This window comes from Diabrotica undecimpunctata, chromosome 4 (assembly GCF_040954645.1).
Source record: "Diabrotica undecimpunctata isolate CICGRU chromosome 4, icDiaUnde3, whole genome shotgun sequence".
NCBI lineage: Eukaryota > Metazoa > Arthropoda > Insecta > Coleoptera > Chrysomelidae > Diabrotica > Diabrotica undecimpunctata.
In genome coordinates, this window is record NC_092806.1 from 154,201,853 (window position 1) to 154,216,475 (window position 14,623).

General features: G+C 33.7%; 1 protein-coding gene across 4 annotated transcripts in view; it reads left to right on the forward strand.

Moving 5' to 3' along the window:
- Positions 1-14,623, forward strand: part of sdk (sidekick cell adhesion molecule) — a 245,995-nt gene that overhangs the window by 218,430 nt on the left and 12,942 nt on the right. For all 4 annotated transcript variants that reach the window (XM_072530619.1, XM_072530620.1, XM_072530621.1 and 1 more), the window contains one exon: positions 1,361-1,677. In XM_072530619.1, coding sequence (XP_072386720.1) covers positions 1,361-1,677 — 317 coding nt within the window. The remainder of the gene's footprint in view (positions 1-1,360; positions 1,678-14,623) is intronic.

Here is a 14,623-nt window from a genome sequence, read left to right on the forward strand (position 1 = left end):
GTTATTGTTGTTGTCCAGCTTTTCAGATTCCACTTTTATAGATATTCTATGACATGTACCAAGAAATACTAATTATTGATCGAAGGACCTTGGAATTTGTGCTCTAGGTATTATTATTATTGGAGTCTCGTTAGTTCTTGTGAAAATACCGTTTGAAAGTTTTCTCCGATGACAAAACTACACATTTTTAAAGAATACGGTTTTATTTTCGTCTTACCTACATTCTAATCTATACAAACTATTGAGTTAGGTTAGACCAGTTGACTGACTCGACAAATCTAAAAATATAGTCGTTCCTATCGAACACAAAGGTTCAATTGATATATTCTTCTGGGTCAAGGTCTGGTATATATGTTTTGCTGAGGTTTGATGATGTACGTTGTGTGTTTTGTAGAAAGTGGGTTGACAAATATTTATTTTTAACAAAATAATTATGTAAAATTCCTTGTTCCCGGTCGAATCTTCCACTCGAAGCGTCATTACCTTACTAGGTGTTAGTAGACACCATGTAAGATTGCAAGTCATTCCACACAGCAGTTGACGATAAGGAGTTGTTAGGAGCCGTTGAGATTCGAGTGATGTTAAAAATGAAAAAATTCTAGTATCTTCTTCTTCTTAACGTGCCCCATCCCTAAGGACATTGGCGATCATCATGGCTCATTTGACTCTATCTGCAGCCGTTCTGAAAAGTTCTATTGACGTTTTCCCACTCCATTGTCTCAGATTCTTCAACCAGGACGTGCGTCTTTTCCCCGGTCCTCTTTTGCCTTCCACCTTCCCTTGTATGACCAGCCGCTACAATTCGTATTTCTACTTTCTTAGTATGTGACCAAAGTAGCTCATTTTGGCTTTTCTTTTTAGTGTTGAGTATTTCTTTATCTTTTTTCATTCTTCGTAGCGTTTCCGCTATCGTTTCCGCTGCCGTTTCGAGTATCTTGCAGTGATTAAATTCTTTTTAAAAAATAGTTTTAACAATGACTGAAAGCTACTTGCAGTTTCTAAATGTGTGTGGCGACTCTTTAGCTTCAATTGTAACCCTGAAAAGATGGCTGGTTGCGTTTAAACGTGATCTTGAAAATGTTTATTATGATCTAGGCAAAGAACGTCAAAAAAAAATAAACAGGAAATCATCGTAAAGTCCAAGACATGAAGTAAATTCGAAGATTGACTTTTAAAGGTCCCAAGATATTGCTACTGGTCTATTCATATCGTAGAAACTAGTGTGCTCATTGTGGATCAGAAATGCACAAACAATAAACAATTATCCAATATTAAATGTATTAGTTAATATTAACCTATCTTTAATTTATTAAAATATTAATTTATATAGCACTTTGTTAACGTTGAACAATATTTGTAGAAGAAGCTCAAAAAACCCTAGAAGAATCCATGGCGATGTCGGTCGGCGATCACCAGGATCTCGCGCTGGACTACTATCGTTCGCGAAACGGCAACGCTAGCACCAACAGCCTCTCCAATCTCAATAAGAAAGGGACGTTGTCTCGGAAGCCCCCTTCCCATCAGCCTCCGCCGGTGGTAGGTAAATCTCCGCCGAGGCCGTCTCCGGCCTCTGTGCCCTACAACTCGGACGAGGAGAGTTTAAAGGGCTACGACGAGAACCCGGACGATAGTAGCGTGACTGAGAAACCTTCCGAAATGAGTTCCTCTGATTCTCAAGTAAGTATTTTGTTTAAAAACTTTATTTTTGGTTTTCGTTTTTAATTGAAAACGTATTCTACACTGAGTATTATTTGTTAATAAGTTTGTCAGAGAAAATTGTATATAAGTGCTTGAATAGAATAAAAGATTAAGAAAACGAAAGAGCTATAAAGATATATAAAGAAAGCTTTAAACAGGTAGAAGGTTTCATAATCTTCTATCATGTATATTGCTCGACCAGGTACTTTGTTTCCTACCTAGATGGTCATTGCGTCTTCAGTTCGACCAATAACAATCGCTCTTATCACTGTCATTACAAAAAAAAGGGTCTTGGAGTGCAATGACATCCTGTCTGTCCCTGGACACTCTGCAGAGGGCTTCAACCGTCTAGTGAAGGGTTCTCTGCGTTGATTCCATATATGCGTGGAATGTTTATTATTCTTTTATTGGCGAAGAAATTCTATACATATTTACATCAAAAAGGACAGCCAAGAGTCTAGGATATATACGAGAGGACCAGAGCCACACCAGAGGGCTTCCAGGGAGTGTTCAGTTGAAACCGCTCATATCAGATTTATAATTACTTTTGATTTTCTTCTGCTGGCACGTTTCATCTCATAAGAATATGAATTTATTGACTTCTCTAATAGTAATGGTTTTCAAAATTTTTTATCTTGGAAATATAGTCATAATCTGAATGGATTGCATAAAACAAGATGTCTCCTAATACTGCCTATTTCTTTGCCTGTTTTTTGGAGCAGCTACAGACATACCATCTCTTCGACTTCTTTTGTAGGAATCAAATGAAGACCAATCAACCTGTACACTTATCGCGTCTTTCTGAAAACTTTGGGTGTATATTTCAATAAATTTTCAACAAAAAGTCCTAAACGATGATTCCTCCATTATATGAAAAATCAAGAAAAACAATTACATCAAGAAATGACGTAATGAAGAAGACAAATTGGTAAAATTTCTTGTTTGCAAACAAGATAATCAATCTGTAGGAAGTAAAAACTAATAAAAAATGACATTGTTGTTATATACAGTTTCACTAAACAGGATACACTTTTAGAAATATATGTTTTGGTAATTATTACAAGTTTTAACACAGTAATTGTGTATTTTTTGTATATTATGATGTCTTAGTAGTAACTATGCAGTTTTAGTTGGGTTGTAGCATTTTTTTCCACTCTGCGTATCATACAAATTTCTTAAGGTTTTATTTATTGAACACTTAAAACACTGCGTTTTAAAATTTTGAACCAGAATGAGCATAATCTAAATGTTTATTTATATAGACCGCCAAGATCCAACGCCAAAATTGCGTTTGAATTATATTTTTTTACCGGCGAAAGCGACCCGCGTGTCGTCTCGGGGAGTTTGAGAGATTTATTGTGATCTTAGCTGTATGGGAGGCCTGTTTGGTTGTACCGGGATGATCCCGGTACAAGCGCTGCCTCACTTGTGAAAGAACACCGCTTTACAAAGTTTGTGCTTTTATTTTTGAGAAAGCTTTTATGAATTATACTTCAAAACGTGGCTAAGGCTCATGAGATCGAGGTAGAGTCAAATTAGTATGATCCGCCGCCAATTATAAACCGCCATTTACAGGTTAAGATCATACATATAAATAGATAATACATCTACTTTATTATTTTCCGCATGACGACGTTTTCTCCCTACGTTTTCTTCTTAAGAGTGTAGGCGCAAAATTTCGGGCCACTGCTTTTTAAATGCATTCATTTTTTCTAATCCTGAGAAAATTAATAAGTATTTTTAAAAAATTTTAACGCAGAATGAAAGATTACATTATTACCGAGGGCCGAAAGTCGCTGAAAAATTCTATAATACTTAGTTTAGTAAGTTACAGAGGTGAGAAAGAAGAGAAAATTAAGTGTGATTTTTAATTTCAAATATCTCATTCAAAAGAAACTTTTTGTTTATTCTAAGGGACTTTCAGCCCTCGGTAATAATGTAATCTTTCATTCTGCGTTTAAATTTTTCATAAATATTTATTAGTTTCTTTAGGATTCGAAAAAATAAATACATTTAAAAAGCATTGGCCCGAAATTTTGCACTTACACTTTTAAAAACCATCTGTTTGAAGGAGCTTTTTATTGGATGCCCCAACCTATGGGTACCTATGGCTCAATTGCTTCAGTTTTTTTGCTAATAACTCGCCAAAATGTTGTGAATTGGTGAAAAATGGTCATTCGGTCAATTTGCTTTAAATAGTCTGGTTTATCTCCCTTATCTTCACATATAAATATCCCATGATCAATTAAACTTTTCTCAACTTATGGATCAATTAAAATCATTGCAATCTAACTTTAATTAAACCAAAATACAAGTTACTGTGAAAAGAATAAATAGCTTAAAGTGTAATAGATGTCACATGTCACAAGAATGGAGGATAATCGGTGGACTAAAAGAATTATAGAGTCGGGATGTCTTTTGACATTCAGGACTCATACACAAAGTGTACAAGTGCGTACACAGGACGCATATACATAAACTGGATTCGAAATGCACAAGACCCCTGGGAAGAGAGTTTTACGCCCACCAGTGGACAAATTTATCAGCTGAATAGTGATCTTAACCTATTCTGATCTAACCCAACCTAACCTAAGTTAAACTTATTTAATCTTAAGTACAAATAGATACTTATATACCTAATACTCAGAACACTTTATATTCATATAAATTTATTTAGGGAAACACTGTTACAGCCAGAAACAAACTCAGTTGTGCTTTTCCCTTTCAAACAAAGATACCCAATAATTTTCAAACAACACAAAAGTTGCTTGTTTTTGACGACTCTTAAAACCAAACTATTTGATATTTTGCTTGAATTTTAACAGATCTTATGGGTTGGATGACTTACGTCAAAATCGAGAACATTTCTCTCTCACGTATCACAAACCACCCTTAAATATCTAATAAAAATATCTATGCAAAATTAAAAACTCATTACCAATCATAGCTGCATAGTTACTATTATATGTAACCTGTAACAAAATAAAGGTGGAAGATTTGCAAATTATTATATTCTAAAAAAATTATAACTCGCCAATCCTTTTCAGTGCACCCAAATTCAAGTGGAATGTGGTTTGTATCGAAAAGTTTAGTCAAAATTCCTAAATAAAAGTGTTAAAAGACGTAAAATCATTTTTGCACCATTTTTATTTTTAATTTTTCTCAGTAACTTCAATGTGAGGCCGACGATGTATTTGCGACAAAAACGCGCGTTTTTATCTCTACAATAAAAACACGATAATATCCATAATAATTTTACTAGATAATCTACTCCATGGTGGCCAACAATTTTGGAAGAGAATGCCAGTATCAATTTTTACAATTACGAATGTTATTTAGGTTCCAAATATTGCGGTGTACAAAAAGCAAGCAAGCTGAGTAGAATTTATTAGTAATAAAGGTTTTAATAGGCTCGGTATATTCAGTGATTAATTACTATGGCTTTTTGCAACAGATATTTCTAGTTTTATATCAAAATAATAATATTAGTAATAATTGTTAATAAAGAATCTTACAAAGTTAAGTTTGTTCTATTTATATGCGTCAATTTTGACCGATATTTCGATTTTATTTATGGCTGAATACATTGATTTGCAAAAATAATGGAATTCCAAATGATAACTTATAATAAAATTTGAATAACTAATAATTTGAAAAATTAACATCTTGTAGAGAAATTGAAAACGAATTTATGAAAATATAAACACATTTTGTGATATAAATCCTGAATATTTGTCATTTACAAGACTTTAGTGCAATCTTCTGCGAATGGTATACAAACTTACGTAGCCAAAATGTACTCGAAGCCTTAGAAGCCAATGATACACGATTTCTTGTAGCTGACGTAACAATCAAATGATCTTGTCCTCTGGTTGTAGCTCATCCTCTATCACTTTCATGTCTTATATTAACTCCCAGCTTCCTGAACCTAACTCCGAAGCCCAATTTATCACGCTCTGAGAAACGTTGAACATTTAGATCATTCTTCGTGAGTGAGATTACTATTTTGCAAAAGTGTACTGTTACAGCTAAATTTTCTGTAGAAAGCCTTGATTCTTATTTTCTGTAGTTGGTAGTGGTCGTCATACAACACTACACTAGATAATATCGCAGTGTAATAATGCAGTAGAATCTTTATGATCATTCGCGGTTTTACCTTCATGCATGCGATTATTTTGTACTTGTTATGCGAAAGCTCTAATAGCAGTACCACACTTCGTTATGCATTCTTTGTTATGCGGCTTCGTTGTATTCACCCAAATATTTGTAATTTTTTACCGAATAACAAATACGCTACTCCACACTTGTGTCGGTGGACCAAACATGCCAAATATTTGCGTCATGTGTGTTTGGCAGAACTAAAATGAACGTGGACGTATTGTCGGTCGCTGCAACTTATTTTTACTTAAATCCAGAATTCTCATTCCATTTTCATTTGTCAATTCCATTTCACAGTAGGTTTTCAATATTTAGTTTATAAATGACAAAATAAGTATATTATTAATGGATTATACTTAGCAGTAGGTACACCATAAATCAAAGCGTACCAGGTACGATAGTTGTATACTAGCGGACCAACTCGACATCGAGTTTTTTAACCCTTTCGAGACGGTTTTTTTTTTAACGAGTTTTAAAAACATATTTTTGTGGTTTTTTATTTTTATATACACAAATATACCCTTTTTTAACAAAAAATGTTAATGAAAACGTTAGGGTGTTCGTGGGGGTAGTGGTACACATATGTACCATTAGTCTTGTGTATTGGTACATATGTGTACCAACAGTCCCACATAAAAATATTATTATATACCACATAATATATTTGTATTACTTTATTACTCAAAAATACAAAACAATTACTCAAAAATACAAAATATTATTTACGGTGATATACTGCGAAACAGTTTTTACATAAAGGAATGTCACACTCTTCGCAAAGGGTTTTTGTACGTGTTTGAGTTTTATTATCAGTGCACATTTTACATCGTCTTCTTGTGCTTCCTTCAATTGGAAGATGTAATGATACACTCTCGAAACGTTTTCTTTTCATAGATATTCTTCCCTTCTTAGATAAACGTCGTATAGCAGCTATTTTTTGTCCTTCAGCTATCATTTCTTCTGCCAGAGGTACCAAAAATTGAATCAGAGGAATTTTTTTCTTATTTTTTTCATTATAAATAATCCATGAGTTTACAACTGACATCATAAGTAAGCGATGGAATACTTTTTTCCACCATTTGTTTGATTTACGATCTAAATCGTACAATCCTACCATTTGGTCTGCTAGATCAACCCCACCCATAATTTTCCTGTAGCACGCTATCATTTCTGGACAGGACACATTTACTTTCGAACCATCTCTCATGGTTTTATTGATAGATGAAACACTGTCATTATGGCAATTACTCAGCATCAAGACTTCCTTGGTGTCCTGCCATTTCACAAACATTAGTCCGTTTTCACTGCACTGAAATACGCATTCACCTCTTTGCAATTTATCTTTTATTTTTGGCAAGTTTTTTCTATTTTGGTTACAGGTCCCTATTGCTGCGTACTCTATATTTTCCAACAGACAAACCGAAGTAAAAAAACGATCAAAGCAAAAGGTTATATCTCTTTCTTTTGCTGTGGAAACAAGTTTGTTCACTACACGTTCCCCAAGAGTTCCTTCTACATATTCAGTTTCGCGACCTGTGTAGATGTTGAAGTCGTAGGTATATCCAGTAAACGAGTCTGACCTAAGCCACATTTTGATTCCCCTTTTTACTGGTTTTAGCGGCATATACTGTTTGAGTGACGATCGACCTTTGAATTTCGTCATGGACTCGTCGATACTTTGAAAACTGCTGTCTTGTCGATATTTTTGAAAGGTACCTTTCAAGCATTGTACAACGTCATCAATGTAATACGTTTTTGAGGCTTCTGTTGGTTTCTTTGGTGATGCAAAATACATTTTTGACGATATAACTTTGAATCTGTCACGGGATATTGCATTTTGAATTGAAACGTTTACCAGTGAAGGATGAGTTGACCAATAATTACTGATTTCTGCTACACGGTTGTAGCACATAACTAGCATACAACCAAGAACTATTTGAATTTCTCCTAAGTCAGTTTCTTTCAGACGAGCGTTTCTTCTTGACTGCTTACATATTTCAATCCTTTCATTAGTGCATTGAGCAATATACATATACAAAGAACGTGGAAACAACTTTTTGAAATATTGGTATGGCGTCAAGTTAGATTGTATGCCAGCATCCAATGTACAACTACGTTGACTTGAAATTTGTTCTTCGGAGCAAAACCTTCATTTGGTGTTGACCACAACACAAAAGAACTACTAGGTGTGGCAGTTTCTTGTAAAGTTTCCTGTGTATCACGAACTTCTAACTCTGATTCTTCATCAGAAGTTTCGTGAAAATTATCTTTGCAGTCCTCGTCTGATTCCGATTCATCATCAGAAGGCTTATACATGTCATCACTACTTCCAGACTCGGAAAATGATAATTCTGCATAATATTGAAGTTCTTTCTGTGTAAGTGGCCTTTTCTTATCCATATCTAAAAATGACATGAATAAGACTAATGGTATACTTACATACCGTACTATAAGACTATTGGTACTTATTAGTACCATAGATTTTAAAAACAGTCAAATGTTTATTTTACTATAAATAAATAACAATCTAAATATACTTACTATAAAAAGACACAAAAACAAACAGTCTGTAAAATGATATAATACAATTTAACTATAATTTGTATCAAAAAACAATGTATTTATGCTGACTGTAGCAACCAACACATCTAAAACTCGCAAATTCTAGGTTAACTAAAATATTTTACGCGGCTACACGTGAACGTGACTCAAACGATGCAATGGAGAACTGACTGGTACATTTTTAAATAATATTTAACGGCAAAATATCACTTTAGGCTTGTATGCAAACATAGTGGTACACATATGTACCTGGAGTCTCGAAAGGGTTAAATGAAATTTTTATTTTGCGAGAAAAATATACAATATATACAATGACCGGAAGTAAAAATATTTTTATCAATAACTCAAAAACTATAAATGATAATTTCGTGAACTTACATTTTTAAACTCTACGTTGAATTCTCTATTGATTTGACTAATAAAAACGAAACCGGAAATCGACCTCAAAACCGGAATACAATTTTTTCAAATGTCGACATGGATATCATTTAGCAGTTAAATTTGCATGCTGATCACGAATCCGGTGTCAGATTTGCTCTATCTTGACGTTTTATACGCGTTTCGGGTCACTTCCGGTGTCGGATCGCAACCGGAAATACATATTTAGATTCGTCTCGACGAGACCTTTCAATCCATATATACATTGTGGGGTCTAAAACTTAAAGTAAATTTTAACTTCCGGTCATCTCAAAACCGGAAGTGAATTTTTGTACCAAAAGTATATCTTGACAATCTCATACGTAATACTAATAATATTCCGAAAAAATATTTTAATTATCTAATATGGTTTTTGAGTAAAGTGGTGGACAAGAAAAAGGCTTAGCGTTTTAGTATATAAGATAAATGATAATTTCGTGAACTTACATTTTTGAACTCTACGTTGAATTCTCTATTGATTTGACTAATAAAAACGAAACCGGAAGTCGACCTCAAAACCGGAATGCAATTTTTAGTTTATCAAATGTCGACATGGATATCATTTAGCAGTTAATTTTGCATGCTGATCACGAATCCGGTGTCCGATTTGCTCTATCTTGACGTTTTATGCGCGTTTCGGGTCACTTCCGGTGTCGGATCGCAACCGGAAGTACATATTTAGATTCGTCTCGACGAGACCTTTCGATCCATATATACATTGTGGGGTTTAAAACTTAAAGTAAATTTTAACTTCCGGTCATCTCAAAACCGGAAGTGAATTTTTGTACCAAAAGTATATCTTGACAATCTCATACGTAATACTAATAATATTCCGAAAAAATATTTTAATTATCTAATATGGTTTTTGAGTAAAGTGGTGGACAAGAAAAGGGCTTAGCGTTTTAGTATATAAGATAAATGATAATTTCGTGAACTTACATTTTTGAACTCTACGTTGAATTCTCTATTGATTTGACTAATAAAAACGAAACCGGAAGTCGACCTCAAAACCGGAATGCAATTTTTAGTTTATCAAATGTCGACATGGATATCATTTAGCAGTTAATTTTGCATGCTGATCACGAATCCGGTGTCAGATTTTCTCTATCTTGACGTTTTATGCGCGTTTCGGGTCACTTCCGGTGTCGGATCGCAACCGGAAGTACATATTTAGATTCGTCTCGACGAGACCTTTCGATCCATATATACATTGTGAGGTCTAAAACTTAAAGTAAATTTTAACTTCCGGTCATCTCAAAACCGGAAGTGAATTTTTGTACCAAAAGTATATCTTGACAATCTCATACGTAATACTAATAATATTCCGTAAAAATATTTTAATTATCTAATATGGTTTATAAGTAAAGTGGTGGACAAGAAAAGAGCTTAGCGTTTTAGTATATAAGATAAACACACAAATTTGTCGAATTGATGATTCAAGAATAACGAGAATTACAATAAAGTTTAGTTAAGATCAACTGTGAGACAACTACCGGTGCAAGCGAAGTGTGGGCAGTCGACACATACATTCGACGTGCATTCGGCATATTCGTGTCTTTTGAAGTGTTTCAAAAAACCGACAAGTGGACGAATAGACTATTGTATAGGAATTTGCTATTCGGGTATTTGCTTATGCGTGCGAATAAAGCAAATAATTGACGAATGGACCCTCCAAACTTCGTCTTATGCTCACTGCTTACATTCTCGTTTGCTAGATAGGTATATAATTTGATTTTGTTTATTTTCATGGTTGCTTCCATTAATTAACGATCACTGCCGGTGTCAAATCTTATAATATGATATTATAACATGGAACATAGTCAATTTTATTCTTAGTTTAATAATAATCATAACACGAGTGGTAATACTGGATGCATACTGCAATATAGGTCGTACAAACTTGGCGGCAATGTCGCTGCGAACTAGCCGCGTTACCTTGTCGCAAATACGTCGCCAGCCTAAGACTGGCTTAAATACAACGCAGTAAATAGTAGATATGCTTGATACTTTTAAAATAAAAAACGATAAATAGACAGTTAATGACTTTTTGATTGCATGATTGTTTAATTTACTATTATTTTCTTATTATATTCTGTTGAGCATGGGAATTGCACATCTTCAACTTGAGATATATAAATGACAGCGATAATTATAATGTTTTTATAAGTTAAAATGCTAGAATTTTTGATGATTTATTTTTTCAATATTGTTATGCATCTGTAAAGGTAAATTAACGATCAGATAAATAAATATATTAAACATGCAATTGATAGTATTCGATTAAATAAATATTTCGAATGTTTTTAGTTTTTTTATAAGAATAATTCATCAAAAATGGAAAAATTACGTGCTTTATTTGTGCTGGTTAGCTATTAAGTAACCGAAACATGTTTTTACTAGAAGTATGCTTAATAAAATCAAATGTTGGCAAATTGTTCTGCAAAAATCAGATACTAAAAGTTATTTATCATCATCGTTGATGCTACGTCTCTGTTTATTATATGTATTAATTAATTGAAGATCCTAAAAGAGATTTATCATCATGGATGGTGCTACAGCCCAGTTGAGCTTATAGATTCGTAATCATATTACTCCATTCGGTCCTACCTCTTGCAGCTTAATGGTAGATAGCAACATTGATTTTCTAGTCTTCATCTAGTTCTTTGGGGTTTCGCCAATATAATACGTCGTGCATGGTGGGTTTAACTTGCTCTGGATAGATACCCTACTCATCGTAGGCGTCTAATTTTTACCGCAGTGAATATATCTTTGGCTTTAATTATTTCTTTGTAGTATTTTATGGTTACATCAACGATACCAGGTTTCATATACTGGTGGTGATCACCAGGGTAAGTTGATCACCGTCTTTTTTATACATTTCCGAACAGATTTCATCGATTCCTGGAGCTTTATTGTCTTTGAGCTTTAGGATGACATTTGACACTTCTTCTCTTGTTGGGTCTTCACTGTGTAGTTGACGTTGTAGATTTTATTGATTGTCTATGTTATAACCTCCTTCAATATCATTTATATTTAGATGTTCGCTGAAATGTTGTACACATCTGTTAAGAACTGAGTTTTTATCATGTAGAATTTCACCGTTAGTGTCTTTACACTTTTTAATCGTGATTGAAGTTCTCGACTGCGATTATTTAAGAATTTGTAGTATTTCCTCGTTTCATTTTGTATCGATGAATGCAAGAATGCAACAAAGGAAAAAAATGAAGCCTACAGAAATGCTTACCCGACGAACTAGAACAACTGTAGAGAATTACCAGACAAAGAGGAGAGAAAAAAAGAGAATACACAAAAGATAAAAAACGAAACCACCCAAATACGGAACTTAAATATATAGAAAACCTTAACAGAGAGAAAGAATTCAGAGCATTCTATAAGAAAGTTAACATCAAGAGAAAAGAATTCAAAGCAACCACAAGACAATGCCGAGGTCAGAATAGCGACCTATTAACAACAAGGAAAGATGTATTGAGTAGATGGGTGGAATACTTTAACCAGGCACTTAATATGTAGGAAGAAGAAGAAAACCTGAAAGACAAAAGAGATAAGGTAAGGGGAGCAGACGAGAGGGAAGAGGAACCACCAATGATTCTTGAAGTTAAAGATGCAGAGAAACAAATCACCCGGAATTGATAATCTCTTTTTTCTCTCTTCTAAGATGTCTATACTCTTCTTTTTTTATTCGTGTACAACCTGCGTCGAAGGTTTTTTGATATGCTAGGTTCTTTCTATTTGTGACCATTTCGCACTCATGATCAAACCAATGATTTCTTTTTTCTGACTTGGTTTTGCTCAATATTTCAACCGATTTCTGTAACACAATAATTTTCTGTTCTTATGTATAGAGCAGAGGCATGCACACTCACTGATGCGTCTTGCAGACGGTTGCAGTCTTTCGAGATGTGGTGCTATCGTCGCATGCTCAGAATATCATATGTACATCATATAACTAACGACGCAGTACTGCAACGTTTACAAAAAGAACCTGAAGTCTTGAATTCCATTAAAGAAAGAAAGTTAGCATACTTCGGACATATAGTGAGAAATGAAAATAAATACAGAATCCTACTATTGATATTAGAAGGGAAAATAGAAGGAAATAGAGGACCAGAACGCCGCCGAATATCCTGGCTTAAGAATTTGAGACAGTGGACAGGTATGACCATCACAGACCTATTTCGAACAGCTGCTAATAAAATACGATGGGCCATTGTGGTAGCCAACATCCATAGAGGATAGGCACTAGCAGAAGAAGAATAATTTTCTAGTTAACCCTAAAAATCCCTGGGAAATAATGAACTACATTCATGCCCTAAACCATTTTTTTTCAAAATTTTGTATTAAATTTTTATTTTTGTTATATTTGTATTTGTATACAAATAAATTTTTTGGGCTATTTTCTATAGAGTATGAGACTTTCATCGAGATTAGATGAATATTATGGAAGATATAATGGAAATACGGTTCCACTGAATGTATAATTACTCCCACACTTCAATCATTGATCTAGCTTTAAATTCAAGACTCATTTTCAATTTATCTCACTTGTTTTTAACATTTTCTTTGTCTTTTTCCTATTTATAAGCAATTCTGCTTATTCTTCTGCCGATTGGTGACATCTCTTACTATTTTGACGACACGGGTTTCCCCCATTCTACTTATTCCATTGATTCCACTTATTTTGACGTAATTAACTTAATGACTGAAATCTCACCATCCAGTTTCCTTACTCAACGTTTTAGTTTAATAATACTTTATAAATATTTTAACTTTACAAAGTTAGTTAATATTGTATATATACATTTTCAAAAAGCTAATCAGAATTCATTAGTTTTTGCTGTTATTCAAATTGCACACTAATTGCTTCTAGTAAAAATTATTTCGGCGAGAGGCAGGTGAGATAACCATATTACACAGTAATAAATAATGGTCAATATTAAAACCTTTAGTTTTAAGCTTAAAAATAGTTAAAATTAGCACAACTTTGGATAAAAGAATGGGCTTGAAGAAGTTTCAAGTCAAACACTAAGCTAAATCAACCTTGAAACTATTTTGATTCATTTAAAACTCGAACAGCCCTGTCTATACTCACTAAGATATTTACAGGCTGTGCTATAATCCAGAGAAATTCCTAAGAAGTTGATTTATGTCAAATTAATTTAAGGGTTAGCTAAGATATGTGAGTTGAACATGCGAGTTTCCGAAACCAAAGTAGTTTCTTAAAACAAAAAGAGAAGAAAAGTAAATAGGTAGATGTAAGCGGCGAGAGATGAAAGAACGACATTTCGGGTGCCGCATTTGTCATAATGCAATAAAGATAATAAATCCTTTAAATTACCCTTTAAAAACTTCTCCTCTGGCTACCAACAGTTGTAAACGAATGCTAAAATGTTGAACGGATGACGGATGAATTTCTAAATTCTTCGGATTCATTTTAGTACCATTTAAAATGTCCTCAATGGTACACATATGCATAGATAATACTTAAAGTATAGCTCAATGCTACTCAGCCTGCAGAGTTGGAAGAAGTTTTCTATATAAACATTCAATAAATAGGAAGAATCAATTAAGAGCCAAAGAAACAAAACGAAAGACAATTGAATTAGATAATTAGATAATTTTGATTTAAAATATAATTCATTCAAATTAGTAGCCATGAAGATTTGTCCACACTGGATAAAAAGTCGATTCATTGTTGTAGATATGTATGGATTCATCGCTTAAATACATTTGGGTGCTTAATTCAAGTCACTCAAGTGTGCTCAGTTTA